Consider the following 12,678-nt stretch of genomic DNA (forward strand, 5'->3'; position numbering starts at 1 on the left):
TAAAGGAAATATATTATCATGTTATTTTTCTTCACGTGTTCCTTTTTCTTTTCCTGAAAATAAAGATCCTCATATTTTCTCAACATGACTTTCTGAAGCAGATGATTATGAAAATCTGATCTTGAGAAAGATATTCGTGTCTTCCCAATTGCTACCTCTTGAATTTTCCTAACCATATAGTCCCTGTAGCAGCCGTGCATAACTTTTTAAATTAGTTATAGACAATCTTTGTGGTTCATAGTTTTGAACTATCCTCCAACTCTATGATCCACCTGCTGGGTCTTTTTCCTCAGTCACCTATAAAAGCCTTTTATCCTTACATTGCAAGAGCCTTTACATTATATTTACTTTCTTTATTTCAGTTTTTCACTTTTATATCTCCTTTTTGGTAGATTCTGCAGCTATTCCTTATCCCATTCTTTCACAAACATTCTTAGTCAAACAGGAACTGTTTTGGAACAGTTTATAGAGCTGTTACCCACTGTCAAATCCTCTTTTTCTGAGATATCTGTTCAGGTGACTATCATCTTTCATGTCCTCATTTTCTTAGTATCTATGTCCCTGTAAGGCCCAGGTGCTTCCCAGATTTCATCAACTATTTTGTGCTAACACTGTTCTTTTTCAAATATCTAACATTTCTAACTCCCTTAAGTTAATTCTTTTTCTGATAAGTATCAATCTTCTTTAGCAGCTTTTTTCATCATAGATGCATTTGAATAGATTACCTGAAAAAAGTTATTCCCTGGATTGTGCCCTCAGCCTTTTTATTTTTCTCTCTGCCTTTGTGAATTGAAGAATTGCAACACTAAAATGGCCATCCATCCATCCATCCATCCATCCATCCATCCATCCACCCATCCATCCATCCAGGGTCAGATAACTACATGGCTTACAGTGTTATACAGGAAGGCTGCTATAACAAACTCTTGGGGAGTTACTGCACATTTAATCTTAAAATACCCAGAGAACTGCATTCAGAGTGTAGCCAAGATCTTGTAAGTCACATGTGTGTATAAAGCATTTTAACCTTTGCAGCTGTGACAGACAAGCCTTTAAAAACAGCAGGCTGAAATCATGAAGTGTGAGGTGCTGATATCAGAGAAAGGCCTGATGTACTGGCTATTTTCAGCTATAATCAGGATTTGAAACCATAATGATATTTAAAGGAAAAGACTTAAGAATATACATTTATATATTGATTTATTCAACTTTTCCGGACTGAACAGCTCTTTTCCCTCTTCCCACCTAGCCCCAATCTTCCTCTCAGAAAAACTTAACAAACAACAATAAAAAACAAGCAAAACCAACCAATAAAAACAAACAAAAACCCAACCCAACAAACAAACAACAAAACAAACAACCAAAAACATTTTTCTGGACTTCTTGTTTTGCCCTGAGCTGTTTCCAGCACCAGATGTCAGCTTCATATGAGAAAGTATAAAACCTTTTCAAGCCAGCATTATAACTTCATAAATTATCACAGCTAAACACATCAAAATATGTTTTTAGAACTCTTTTATTTTCTTCCATTAATTTGAGAAACATATGCCAGTTAAATGAGCAAATCCTCACATTCTAGTAACTTTCATTTGTTGTAACTTATCTAGTAGATGTTACATTCAAAATCTTGTTAGTGGCAAGAGTACAGAGACCACTTCTATGAAGTTAAGACTTTATAGTCTTAACTTCAAAGCTAATTAAAATCTTAACCTAGTAAACAAAATATAAAATAATGCTATAACTAGTATTCTTACAACAATACAAATTAATATAGTATAATTTTATTAATAATATACTACTTTTTAAATACAAGAAACATTATTAATATCTAGCCCTTTTTCTCTGGTATTATGCTCCACCTTCCAATGCCCTCCAGCTCAAAAGCACTAGATTTCCTCAAGAACAATCAGGAATGGAAGATATTCACAGCATATTATTTATATCGTGAGGTCTTCACTGGGAGAAATAAAATGTTTATAATAGGAATTTCTGTTTCAGTCTTGCAGTTGACCTTTTGCCTTTTCTTCTAGGTGATTCCCTTATATCACTTTCCCATTCTTTCCTAGCTTCAATTAACATAAATAACTACTTTTAGTTACACAATGTCTAGATTTGTCAAATTTTTACTGTATGGAGGTCTGAAGTTAGGTCAGAAAATAGTCACCTGATTTCCAAATGACTGTTAAAAGAGACAAACCAGCTCCAGCCAAAGTAGGCCCAGGGAGGGCTGAACAGTGTGCACTATCAGGGTAGTACATAGCCTTCAGCATTTTACTATTGAGAGCAGAAATTTCTGGATTACACATTAGTATTGTTTGTCAAGACCATCATATCTAAAGGAATAGGAACAATGGACTGCTATCTGTTTGTTAAAAAATGCTTATTTTTATGTCATTGTTTGATTTTAGCTTGGGAGCAACAGTACAGTTCTCCTGTGATGAAGATTATGTGCTACAAGGTTCCAAAAGTATCACCTGTCAGAGGATAGCTGAAGTTTTTGCTGCATGGAGTGATCATAGGCCTGTGTGTAAAGGTAAACAGAAATTCTTACCCTCACAGAGATTATTCCATTTGGCATCCATCCATTGTTTTATGGCAAATCCTATTAAACTTTTTGTAAGTACCTGAAATTTTAATCCTAGTGTCCTCAATTTCTTAATAAAAAAAGATTCTCCTATGCTGTTTTGTTTAACATGAACTTTGTATTTCAGCATGCTTGCTTCAGTAGGCGACTTACATTATAAATTTTGCTTCATAAGGAGCTGACACAAACCTATCACACCCTAATTATTAGAACTTATCAAGATGGATATCAAAATTGCAGTGATTTAATATAAAACCAGTAATTCATGAAGCTTCCTCATTACACATTTTATAAGCAGATAAGAAATTATTGAGTTTATAATAGGTAAGTAGTGGAGTAACAAGTCTACACCTGGTTTTGACCCCAAGCAAATGGATAAAGGGCAAAAAATTCAGTGAAAGAAGAAAAGCACAAAATAATTTTGCTGAAAATATTTGATGACCTAATACAGCAGCAAGTGGTATGATGAATACCTGAATCATGGAATGAAAGTATTAGTGTGTAGGTACAGATCAGATATTAATATATAATGAAAATATTAATGCACGCAAAAACACAGAAATCATCCTAATCACAACAGGGTTTTCTTTTCTGGATTTCAAAATTAAAGTACTGGAAACAAGTGTCTGTTAGGAATATTTAAAATCAGTACAAATAATAGACATTGTGTGTCAAAGACATAGATTTCATTCCACCGTAGAACAACATGGTTCCTTTGAGACCTTCACTATGAGGCTACACCAAGAAAAGGCAGCAGAGCTCATAATTCTTCTGCAGCACACAGGCAAAGGAGCTGTGCTTTACATCCCAACTCTGCCCCAAAGGATGGACTCACATGTTCAGATGGAGCAGCAAATTTTCTAGAACACTCACTGTTTTTCCTAACTTACTTCCCACATACAAGCTGCAAGAAGTCATACAATTTCTTATTAAATATATAGACAAAAATGCTTGGCATTAGTGTTACTGGTGACCCTAATGTCTTCAGCAACTGATCCTAAATGAGGAGCCTCCCTCTCACCTCTCTACCCTCTACTTCTTGCCAAGCAGCTGGTGTGACTTTGAACACACTCATCACCAGAGTACTGCTTCTCTGAGGGTGGTGCAAAAGTGACACTCTTTCTAGAGAGTAATGTGAGTGAAGGAACAAGCCTTCATCCAGCAGCAGCTGCATCCTGTGCTCAGTATTGATCAAATACATATGCCATGCGAAAGTGCAATGCAACTCTCGGATTATTTCACATATCTAAGTGTCAATTTGTTTTATTCAATTATGCAAGACAGTCTGTCAGAATACAGTGGAAGAAATAGTTCTTTAGCTTTTGCAGTTTATGTGGTGTCATAATAATCACTGGAAAAATAGGATAGGCTCATGTTTAGTTGAGGTTGCTTGTCAGTTTTACATCTTCATACAGGAAAAGGTAACCAGTAGGGCATTCAGCAAAGATCTGAATATCAAGGAAAGAACAATAAAAGTGTTATTGACTTCAACAGACTAGGAATTTAGTGCCTTGAAAGTGTCACTTGAAAGCACAAAGGACACAGTTTATATCCTTTCTATTATTCATGACAGAGATGCAAGTAATAAGAATAAATAAGAATTTTTTTTACTGACCTGCTATTGTAAATAACCATACAGACTTTGAATTGAAAATAAATACCCTTTGTAATCTTTAGAAATAGATAACACTGTTTTGGGTTAGTCTAACTTTTACAAGATTCATTTAAATTTTTCAGTGCTTTGGCTGTTGATTCAATGGGTTGTACAGGGGTTATAGAAGAAAAAAATGCTGACATGCCATACACCAACACATATGCACAAAAAACCCACCCATGCACAGTGATAAAGGTTTTTACTATTTAAATTTGTCTTTCAAGACATTAGTGGAGGTGGAATAAGTTAGTCTTTGAAGAATTTTGAAGATAAATAGGGAAGATTCTGTTATTGTATTTACTGTATTTCCTCAAAATATTTTCAACATTTTTTAAGATTGTAAGTTTAGACACAAGAAATCTATTAGTTTTTTTGTCAGAATAATTAAATGGGAATGTTCTGTTCTATTCTCTTGTAAGAGGTGATTCTGGTTTTGTTCAGTGGTATTTTAATTCCTCATACCTTGATTAGAGTAAGTTAGAGATCAGTTTATGAACCTGCTACATGTGTTTTCTATGTGAATTAAGAGGTGAACTTTCTTTTTGCAGTCAAAACTTGTGGATCCAATCTTCAGGGGCCTGGAGGCACTTTCACATCCCCCAATTTTCCATTTCAATATGACAGCAATGCTCAATGTGTTTGGGTCATCACAGCTATTAATACCAATAAGGTAAGTTTATTATTCTGGCTTTTCTTGAAAAAAAACCCCAAAACAAACAAATCCCTCCCTCCACCTCCACCCCCCAACCCTAAACCAACCAAACAAAAGCGCACATAGACCATAACACTTTTCACTAATACGATTTATCTCTACAGTCCAGGTTTTGTACTAGGTGCATTTCAGATATTTTTAAGAAATGTCTGACACCAGATGAGTATGGACAGATGTTCAAATCTCTCATTTCTCCTAAGACAGTTTTAGTTTTTGTATGCCAAGTAGATACTCTCATGCTTTTTATGTCATTCTCTAACTTAATTCCCAGAAGCAACTATCCAATGGTCTGAGGCAATTTCATGGGCCCACTAGTATTGTGTTATAAGTGGAAGAGCTACTTTGTGTATGTTTATATCATGTTTGGCCTTTGACTGTGTGAGAAATCCCTGAAGTTCTTGAATTCACTTTCCCTTCATGAGGAACTGTTTTGAAGATGTTTATTCTATTGTCTGAACCATTGTATCAAAATCCTATGTACTTTATACCTACACTTTAAAGCAAAAGTACTGAGAGTTCTGATAATGTCAAATGAGTCAAAGTGGAGCAATTAAGCTAAGTTATGACACCAGTTGTCTTCAATCTCAAGAACTAAACACCTGGAAGCAATGGCTATATTCTATTTGCGGGTGTATCATTTTGCGTGAACTGAGTGTAATGGACTTGTTTAGACGTAATAAAACATAAATTAGCTGTGCAGCTCAGGAATGTTTTATGAAAGACTATCATCATCTGTGTTTTCTGGTACAAAGACATATTTTACCTCTAAATTTTGTTTTATATTTCCATCTGCATCACACTCCATTAACTGCTCAGCCAGGCCTATAAGGCCCACTCCTTTGCACTTGAATTCATCAGAGGACTCAGTGAAACCTGTCTATTTTCAAAATTTCAAAAACCATTTAGCTACACTGGTGTATTTTTCACTCTAATTTTACAAAGTCCTGTGTGGAAGCCATCTTTATGTTCCACTTCAGTAAAAGAAAAAAGGATATTTATACAACTGATTAGAATTTTATAATCAAAATCATAAATGTGTTTAGGGAGGAGGTCATTTGTTTGTTTGATCCTTGTTCCAGGGAGTACTAATCAAATTTATCCAATTTATAGGTCATAAAAAAGTGTGAAGTGTTCTTGAAAAATTATTCAATCTCTGTTCCACAGATGGGCAAAAAGTTCAAAAGTAATATTTAAGATTTCTCATCCCAAAGAATTTTCCTATTTTTATTTCTTTAATTTAAAACTATTTGTGAGCAAGATGAAATCTGTATACATGTCTAGAATTTCTGAAAGTTTTGTCAAATGTGCCAGCTGAATTTAGTATCATACCATTTGAGGAAATGAAACACAGCTACCACACTTTGTACAGATTCTCTAAATGGGCTGAAAACCTTCAATGAGCAGTTGAATGAACTTAAGACCCATTAGGCCATACTTTGCATAAAATGGTTTCCTTTCTTAAATGACCCAAGTGCATGTCTACATAAAAAAAAGAAAAGCCAAATAAGATTTTAGACATTCCACCTTCGGTAGAAGCAAACCCTTGAGCTCACAAACTGGTACATATTTACTGGCAAGCAGTAAAGATACTAATGACTTGGAGATTGTTAAGGATTACACTCTACTGGTGATATTCATGTCTTAATGCTGCCTCCCTTCTCCCTCCCTGCCAATTCACAAATGGTGACACAGTGTTAGCTCAAAACCTCAGAACTTTGCTTTTACCAAAATTATTTTTATGGGAATATTTAAAAACATTATTACTCAGTCTTATTTTCCTTTGAAATTTCCACTTTCTGAATTTATAGAACTGCAGAAAATTAATTGAATAAATGCTTTGTCTCTGGTTGTCAGTGTGGTTGACAGAGTTACAGAATGATTGAGGTTGGAACAAACCTCTGGAAATCTTGTAGTTGAACTCCACTGCTCAAGCAGAGCTGCCTAGAAGCAGCTGCCCAGACTTTAATATTTCAGAAGATGGTGTCCCCATAACCTCTCTGGGCAACCAGAGCTAGTGCTTGTTCCTTCCACAGGTGAAACTATTTCCCGATGTTCAGAAGGAACCTCCTGTGTGTTAGTCTGTGCCCATTGCCTCCGGTCCTGTCACTGGTCCCCACTGGAAAGAGTTTTGTTTCATCTTCCTTACATCCTCCCATCAGGAGTTTATAGACATTGAGATTCAGTGATCCTCTTCTTTAGTGTAAGCAGGCTGGGCTGTCTCAACATTACACGAAAGAAGCTCCAATCCCTTAATCTTTTTAGTGCCCCTTCACTGCACTTACTCTAGAAGCTTCCTGTTTTGCTTGTACTGGGCAGGTGCAATTGTTTGCCTTTCTCTCAAAACACTTGAAAAACAAACAAGTTATTCCACATATAAAAATTCAAATTCTAATAAAAATAAAATTGGCTTTCTCTTTAGTCAGAGATCATTCCTGCTATAGTTCAAATAAAATGTGCTTAAGCTTTATTCTACACTGATTTTTTTTTTTCATGAAACTGTAAATACTGCAAAATAGCATATGATCATATGAAAACTGTCCTAGTACCTGAACAGTTCCATATTCTTATATGGAACACCATATAAGAATACACACAGTTTTAATACTTGGGGATGAATCAGAACTCCTATATTTAACTTCTGGTGGCTTAGCAAAATACTTCAGTATATGTATGCTTCAGTTTGATTTTATTTACAAAGAAGAGTTTCAGTAGCATGGATGGCTACTGTAGGAGTGACTTCTTTAGGAAGAGATCAGAAGTGGCCCCCATATCAGACTGAGACAGTTCCAGCTGATTCCAAGACAGACCCACTACAGGCAAGCTGGTGGCATCTCTGTGATAATTCATTTGAGTAAGGGCAAAAAAGGCTGTACAACAGCAGCTGAAGGAGGTGAATGAGAATACACAAGAGAAATAACCGCACAGATACTACAGGCAGAGCAGAAGGAGTGGAAGAAGGCACTCCATGTGCTGGATCAGGGATTCCCCTGGAGCCTCTGTAGAGTGCCATTGATGCAGACTGTCCCCCAGAGCTCACAGGGTCCATGGTGGAGCAGAGATCCACCTGAGGTGTGTGCAGGACATGTGCCTGAAGAGGTGGGGGTGCCCGAAGGAAGCTGTGACCCCGCAGAGAGCCCAAGGTGGATCAGGTTTCTGACAGGACCTGTGACCCCGTGGGAGGAGCACACTGGAACAGATTTTGAAGAGCTGCAGCCTTGTGGGAGAGACCCGTGTTGGAGAAGGGTGTGAAGAACTATTCCCTGTGGGAGGCCTCTAACTCTGGAGCAGGGAAAGAGCATGAGGAGGAAGGAGCAGCACAGATGAAGTGTTACAAACTGACTGCAGCCCCCATTTCACATTCTCCTTTGCCACTTTGGGAGAGAGGAGGGGGCAGAAGAGTCAGGAACAAAAAACTGAATTTGAACCCATGAAGAAAGGGTTTGGGATGATGGTGGGTTTATATTTGTTCTTATTTGTCACTTTCCTACTCTAATTTTAATTGTCAGTAAATAAAACAAGTTTTCCCTCGATTGAGTTTGTTTTGCCCATGGCACTAATTACTGAGCAATCTCCCTGTCCTTATCTTGACCCATGGGCTTTTTCATCCAATTTTCTCATTCTGTGCTGCTGAGGGGTAGTGATGGAGTGACTTGGTGAGCATCTGACAGGCAGCTAAAGTTAAATTAGCACACCTTGCATATTTATCTGTCCTCTTAAATATTTAAATACTCTGAAGATAAAGTGTGAAAACAATAATTAAGAACAGGTCACTTAATTCAAAAGAGATATGAACATTTACATAAAGCCATAACAAGGAATACCTGTTTGTTGGTGGTACATTAGTATTATACCAGTAATAAGAATACAAAGAAGTAATGTTAGGTTAAGCAAGAAATTTTATTTCAAAGTATAAGTTGGACACTGTTCCTGAACTTCTGTAATCTACTACTGAAATTACTGCACTCTGAGTTAGATTCATCATGGGGACATTGTAGTGCTAAGAGCTATATTACAATAACTTCAATATTACCCAGAAAATACTGTTCTTTGCATGGTGTTGGTTGGAATAATAGCTCTTTGATATTGCAATGAAATGCAGATACACAGGAATTATGGAATTTTTAAACTAAGGAACAGATAAAAGGTTTACGATGTTATCTGGAACAATATTCAGATATGTTTATAGTTTTCAGAAAAGGTGTCTTGCACTGATTAGAAGAACATTACCTTGTTGAGATTAAAAGAAAAAGAGATCTTTTCACAAGTTAGATCAATTTATTTTTATGATATATTGAGGAACTTGCATGTATAAAGTCTTTGCTTATATAATCTGTGGTTTAACGTGTTTGGTTTTGATTCGTGCTAAAATTGCCTTACTGCTCTGAACACAGTATTGCTGGCCTTGTATGACTGCTAGAAGGCATACAAATTGGGAGAAATAATGGGTAAAACAAGTATTAACCGTGACATGAACTAGAATTATAATGGAGAATTAGTATCATAATTGTAGTGAAGGATCCAGGGGTGGATTTTTGGTAATTTTTTGTAATTTTTGCTTTTGTTCTGTGTTGGGAAAATGTATTTTTGGATTTGATGTAGGAAACTTTGTTTTCTGTTTAATTTATTTAGGGTTTTTTGGTTGTTCTGAATGAAGATTTTATTTTGAATATGGATTTTAATGATGTTTTGTGCCTTGAAGTCAAAAACCTCATTGATGTATAAATGAAGATTTGTCATTAAGAGGTTTTTATAATGACTACAACAAATAATGTGATGGTATTAATTATAAAATGACAATATTTACAATATTCTACATCACAGCTGTGAGAACCAGGATGACTTCATCATCCTGATACTTCAGGGCTGCTACTTGTTGAATAATTTGCAGCAAAATATCTGAGAAATTGAGAATCTTTTAAGGGAGAATGCAATAGATGAAAGACCCTGAAAGGCTCTTTAACTCTAGTATAAATGGCTTTTTGCAAGACTGAATCTAGATAATTTTCTCCCAAACTGATTTCAGAAATATGTTTGATAACAGCACCATATAGTTGAATGAAATGTTTCCCCAGTCAATTATCTGCTTCCTTATCTTTGTAATGAATTATAATAGGTCTCTTGCCTCATACATTTAATTAGATATACTGTTCATGCCCAAGCCTTGTTGACAGTGGAGTATGGCCAACTAAAACCCTCAAACATGGCCAGAGATGACAGTGAGTTCACTATTGTAAAGTAGAATAAAAATTATTTGTGAAAGGAAAGTTATGTGGATGGAGTCAAAATTAAAACGCATTGATGAAGATGCATTGACACATCTGATGTTATCAGTGAGATCCCTATATTTTCATTGTTCTTGTGCATGTTTTCTGCATTCTTATATTATGATCCTGTTCTCTGGAGCTGATCTGTTTAAGAGAAAACAACTAATTTTTCAATAATTAATATTGTGATTAGAATATTTATAACTATGATGTACAAAGCTCTTAATAATCATTCAGTGGAGAAAGAAATATGAGTGAAATAACGATGGCTGCCTGTATTGGTATCTCACAAACATATTCTTCAAACCTTCTCAATGCCTTGTAGGAAGGACTACAAAATGATGAATTTTAAATTTAATGCCAGGCTAAAATACCAGTGAAATGTGAATTAGGGCTAAAGTTAACCATAGAAAAATACCAGTGAAATCTGAATTAGGGCTAAAGTTAACCAGAGTTCAAGTCTTATGGATTATACTTGCTGATTTTTTTCTAATCCAGAGTGGCAGAAACACTGTGGAAAATGTCAGTGCTAGAATGGCAGACTTTCTGACAGATCTCAACCACATTCACACCACATATCATTCATCACCAAGCATCAAGAAGGAGAAAATTAAGCAAAAGGGTTCCTTTAAAAAAAAATCAAGCTTTTTTTTTTAGAATTGTAAGAAGAAATTAAATATGGTGAGCTAACTGCTAAATTTAGATGGATCAGAAAACTAGGTCCTGGTACTGTTAGTTTTATATGCGAGGAATTTTTTTTTTAAATCTACCTGTATATTATCTTTTGTCATCACCATATTTTATCTTGAATGTATTTCAATCATAAAAATCTCCTTACTACTTGCATAAATACATTATTTAAAATGTATTCTTTAGAATATAGGTTTTTGGAAGTTTGACAGTGTTCACATTGTTATCCTTTTATCTATTGAATTTTGAAATAATTTTGAAATTAAGAATGACATGCTTGAGAGCTGGGAGATAGCTGACTTTTGTTTTTGGCCTTAGGGTTCTTTTAATCATTGTACTTGCTAAGAATTTTTAGTTTTTGGAAGTTGCTTTTTTAATTTGGTTTGTTGAGTTTTTATGTGGATGTCAGTTGTCTGTTAGGAAATCTATAATCTGAGTTTTGTTGAAATGGCAGAGCTTACTGAAAATTTATAACATCTGTTTCCAATTGCTGTAGTCCTTTACTTTCTACGAAACTGTCTGAATAATTCAAAGTATCTGGGAAATTCCTCACATGACATTTTCTGCAAGTCTGGAGAATTATACTGAGAGAATATATTGCAACTATTACTGAAATAATATTAAATATGGTTGTCATTTAATCACTTTGTGTTAAAATAGACTTTTTTAAAATATGTTTTTACATTCAATTCTTCCCTTCCTCCTTCCTTATGTCCTTAAGTTGCTGTTTTCTTCCTGCAAGAAAAATGAATCTTTCAATTTCTGAGCTTTCTTGCTTTTAGACCAAGCCAAAAATAAGCAAAAAAATATTCAGAAAAGCACTGAGTATTTACATTTAATTTTCCACAGCCGTTTTATTTTGTTAACCATGTCAAAACTGTCAGTGGAACATTTTCTAAGCTTGCTGTTAAGCCTAAACCCAGTTGCCATCCATATTTAATCAGGTTAACGGCATAAATCTCAAGTAGGCAGGGTGCTTCAGCATGAATTCAAAGATCCATTTCATGAAGTTTCTTTTGGTCAGGTCTGTTGGAACAAAGCACACTGCAACTCTTTTTCACAAGCAAATGCCTCAAACTTGGCATTTCCTAAGCCTAGTGTGAAGCTGTACTGTGGGTGTTACAGTCAGTGAAATGATTTAAAAAGTATGAACATACTCAACTCGCTCTAAACTTATATTTTCCACATAATTGTGTTCTTCATCCATTCAGATTAAAAAGGCTGCTCTTGTATTTATCTATATTAGATAATGCATTTTTATCTTATATGAAACTAGAAAGTATAAATATATATTTTTGTTCTGTTCAGAACACAATAAATTTCTTTGTGGTGTTGGCTATGCTATTCTTCCATATTGTTCATGTACATTTTGATCCAGTTAAAATATCTGAGTCACATATATACTACAGTTAAAAACTCTTGGAAATATATGTGGACAGAGGGGAGATTCTTTCAGCAGAATAAGAGCACAGTAGGGAATCCAGCTACTCCTATGCCAGGAAGCTAACAGGTTTGGCTATGAGGGAACATGCTAAGCTGTTAAAAAAGAGAATTTGGAGTCAGGAAGTCTGTGCAGTTGGAGACGGATAAATGACTTGTCGCTTCATCCTGAAATTTGGCTATAGGTCTTCATTATGAAAGGAGGACAGGTTCATTATCTTAATTATTGTAAACTTTTTTTCCTGCTATGTCTGTGACTATAGGAGTGATGTTTCACACTCTGAAAACATGAGCATAAGGAATTGTGCTTATTGCAGCAGCTACAACAAAAGTA

General features: G+C 35.3%; 1 protein-coding gene across 5 annotated transcripts in view; it reads left to right on the top strand.

Annotated features, from left to right (window-relative positions):
* The window catches only part of CSMD3 (CUB and Sushi multiple domains 3), a 593,532-nt gene that overhangs the window by 261,421 nt on the left and 319,433 nt on the right, over positions 1 to 12,678 (top strand). For all 5 annotated transcript variants that reach the window (XM_064706591.1, XM_064706593.1, XM_064706594.1 and 2 more), the window contains 2 exons: positions 2,409 to 2,533; positions 4,787 to 4,908. In XM_064706591.1, the coding sequence (XP_064562661.1) occupies positions 2,409 to 2,533; positions 4,787 to 4,908 (247 nt within the window). The remainder of the gene's footprint in view (positions 1 to 2,408; positions 2,534 to 4,786; positions 4,909 to 12,678) is intronic.

Source organism: Zonotrichia leucophrys, chromosome 2, assembly GCF_028769735.1.
Source record: "Zonotrichia leucophrys gambelii isolate GWCS_2022_RI chromosome 2, RI_Zleu_2.0, whole genome shotgun sequence".
Lineage (NCBI taxonomy): Eukaryota > Metazoa > Chordata > Aves > Passeriformes > Passerellidae > Zonotrichia > Zonotrichia leucophrys.